Source organism: Carlito syrichta, unplaced genomic scaffold (assembly GCF_000164805.1).
Source record: "Carlito syrichta isolate Samal-C Ts95f unplaced genomic scaffold, Tarsius_syrichta-2.0.1 Scaffold314525, whole genome shotgun sequence".
In the NCBI taxonomy this organism is placed as follows: domain Eukaryota; kingdom Metazoa; phylum Chordata; class Mammalia; order Primates; family Tarsiidae; genus Carlito; species Carlito syrichta.
The window spans coordinates 814,484-817,072 of record NW_007258621.1 but is presented as its reverse complement, the minus strand read 5'-3'; the positions used below and the strand labels follow the sequence as shown (position 1 = coordinate 817,072).

General features: G+C 48.5%; 1 protein-coding gene across 1 annotated transcript in view; it reads right to left on the bottom strand.

Annotated features, from left to right (window-relative positions):
- Positions 1–2,589, bottom strand: part of KSR2 (kinase suppressor of ras 2) — a 445,700-nt gene that overhangs the window by 257,660 nt on the left and 185,451 nt on the right. Inside the window, exon 4 of the mRNA XM_008071604.2 lies at positions 2,316–2,589. This exon is cut by the window's right edge and continues 246 nt beyond it. Coding sequence (XP_008069795.2) covers positions 2,316–2,589 — 274 coding nt within the window. The remainder of the gene's footprint in view (positions 1–2,315) is intronic.

Sequence of the window (2,589 nt, the reverse complement as noted above, 5' to 3'; positions counted from 1 at the left end):
AGCGGCCACTGCACTCCAGTCTGGGTGACAGAGTGAGACTCCAACTCAAAAAAAAAACCCGAAAAAACAAAGGGCAGCTTCTCTCACTTGGCCCCTGTTTTGCAGATTAAAAGATGATATGCCCAGTGCGGTGGCTCATGCCTGTAATCCCAGCACTTTGGGAGGGAGAGAACAGGGGACTGCCTGAGCATAGGGATTCGAGACTGGCCTGGGCAATATGGCAAGACCTTGTCTTGACAATAAATCAAAAAATTAGCCGGGCATGGTGGCACAAGCCTATAATCCCAGCTAGTTGGAAGGCTGAGGCAGGACCACCTGAGCCCAAAAGGTCGAGGCTGTGGTGGCTGTGATTGTGCCACTGCACTCCAGCCTGAGCAACAGAGTGAGACTCCAACTCAGAGGGGGGAAAAAAGGACGTGTCTGGAGACTCTGCTTTTTTATCAAGTCCCGCCTTCCTTTGTGGTATGCACAGGGAAGGGGTGAGAGAGGCGCATAGAGTGTGGGGACACCACAGGAAGCAGACCCCAAATGCCTCTTCCATCTTCCACAACAGCAGTGTGCACTCCCTGCCATTTCATCTCCTCTCTCAAGGTCTCAGCAGGCCCCAATCTCTGTGGCTGTCACAAGACCAAGAAAATCAAACCCAGCTCCATTCAGAAAAGCATCTGTTGTCCAGTTAAACCTCTGAAATCCCAAACATGTGTTCTACATCTCCAAGCTAGGCTTCACACAGCAACTTGAATTCTACCTTTGTAAAATCACATGTCCCATGTAAGTCACTGTAGGGCATTCCCAGTGCCCCAGAAAGGAGAATCACTCTCTACACCATCGTCTCCAACTGGGCTTGGCAAGCTACAGCCTGTGGAACAAATCCAGCCAGGTACCTGTTTTTATAAATAAAGTTTCATTAGAACACAGCCACACCCACGTGTTTACCTACCATCTGTGGCTGCTTCGGTGCTACCACAGCTGAGCTAAGTAACTGCAACAGAGACCAAAGGACCTGCAAAGCCTCAGATACTGACTAGCTGGCCCTTCACACAAGGAGTTTGCCAACCCCTGGCTTACTGGATCTTGTCTAACTCTCTCTCTCTCTTTTTTATGGTGGTAATATGAATATAGCGTAACATTTACCAACTCGACCATTTTTAAGTGTACAGTTCTGCAGCATTAAGTATCATTTGCATTGTCATGCGACCGTCACCACCATCCGTGTCCAGAATGTTTTCATCATCCCAAACTGATACTCTATGCCCATTAAATAATAGCTCCCCATTCTGCCTCTCCTAGCTCCTGGCAACCCTTGTCCTCCTCTGTGCCTCTGTGAATTTGATGGCTGTAGGAATCTCAGAGCAGTGGAATCATTCCATATTTGCCCTTTTGTGTGTGGCTTCTTTCACTTGGCATAAGGTTTTTAAGGTCCACCCACATGGCAGCATGTATCAGTGTTTCATTCCTTTTTATGGCAGAATCATACTGCATTTTATGGATAGACCACACCGCTTGTCCACTCATCCATTGATGGATACGTGGGCTGTCTCCACCGCTGGGCGATTGTCGACAGTGCTGCGACCTGCCTAATTCTGAGTCTCATCCTCCACCACATGCCTCGCTTCCTTACCCACAGGGGTCTTCTGCCAATTCCCTCAAATCATCCTGCTTCCTTCCCCCCTCAACTGAGATGATCTGTGGGTATAAAATACACACTGGATTTCCAAACCTTCGTATAGAAAAAAGAATGCAAAATAGCTCAGTAATAATACCTTACATTGATTCTATGTTCAAATGACAATATTTTGATGTATTGGGTTCAATGATAAATTATGAAAAGAATTATCACTTGCTCCTTTTTATTCTTTTTAATGTGGCTATTCAAAAACGTAAGTTTAACAGACACCTCATATCCTATTTCTAGGGGCAGCACGAGGCTAGGGACTGCAGGGGTCAGCAAACATTTTCTGTAAAGGGCAAATATTGTCAACTGTGGGCCGTACTCAACTCTGCTATTGTTACACAAAAACAGCCATAGACAATATATAAAGGAATGAATGCAGGTGTGTTTCAATACATTTGATTTACAAAAGCAGATGTATTCGATTTAGCCCCTAGACTGTAGTTTGCTGACTCATACTCTAGAGTATTAGTGATATTTTGTAAATGTCCAATTCTGGGAAATTCATCCTACCCATTTTCTCAGACCCCTCAGTGAAAAGCCACCTTTCATTCAACTAGAGTGAGGAACACAAGCAGTTCCCGATTCCCTGACCTGAGCAGACCAGGCTTACCCGGCCCGGGCACCCACCGAACGCACTCACTTGGGTGTGTGGGCCTCGTCCACGCGGTGACCCAGCTGGAACTCGTGGGATTTGCTCCGATGCAATGCCGTGAACCCCGGGATCAAGTGTATCAGCTTTCGGGAGGAGGGCGGCGGGGTTCCCGGGGGCTTCAGCTTGTTCTTCCTCCTCATGGGCGGTGTGCCTGGTGGGGTCACGGTGGTGACGATATTGGGGGTGCGCGGCGGGGTGCGGACGGCGTGCCGCTGCCGGGGCGATGGCGGCAGGGAACGGTGGCCTGACTCCAGCGGCGGGG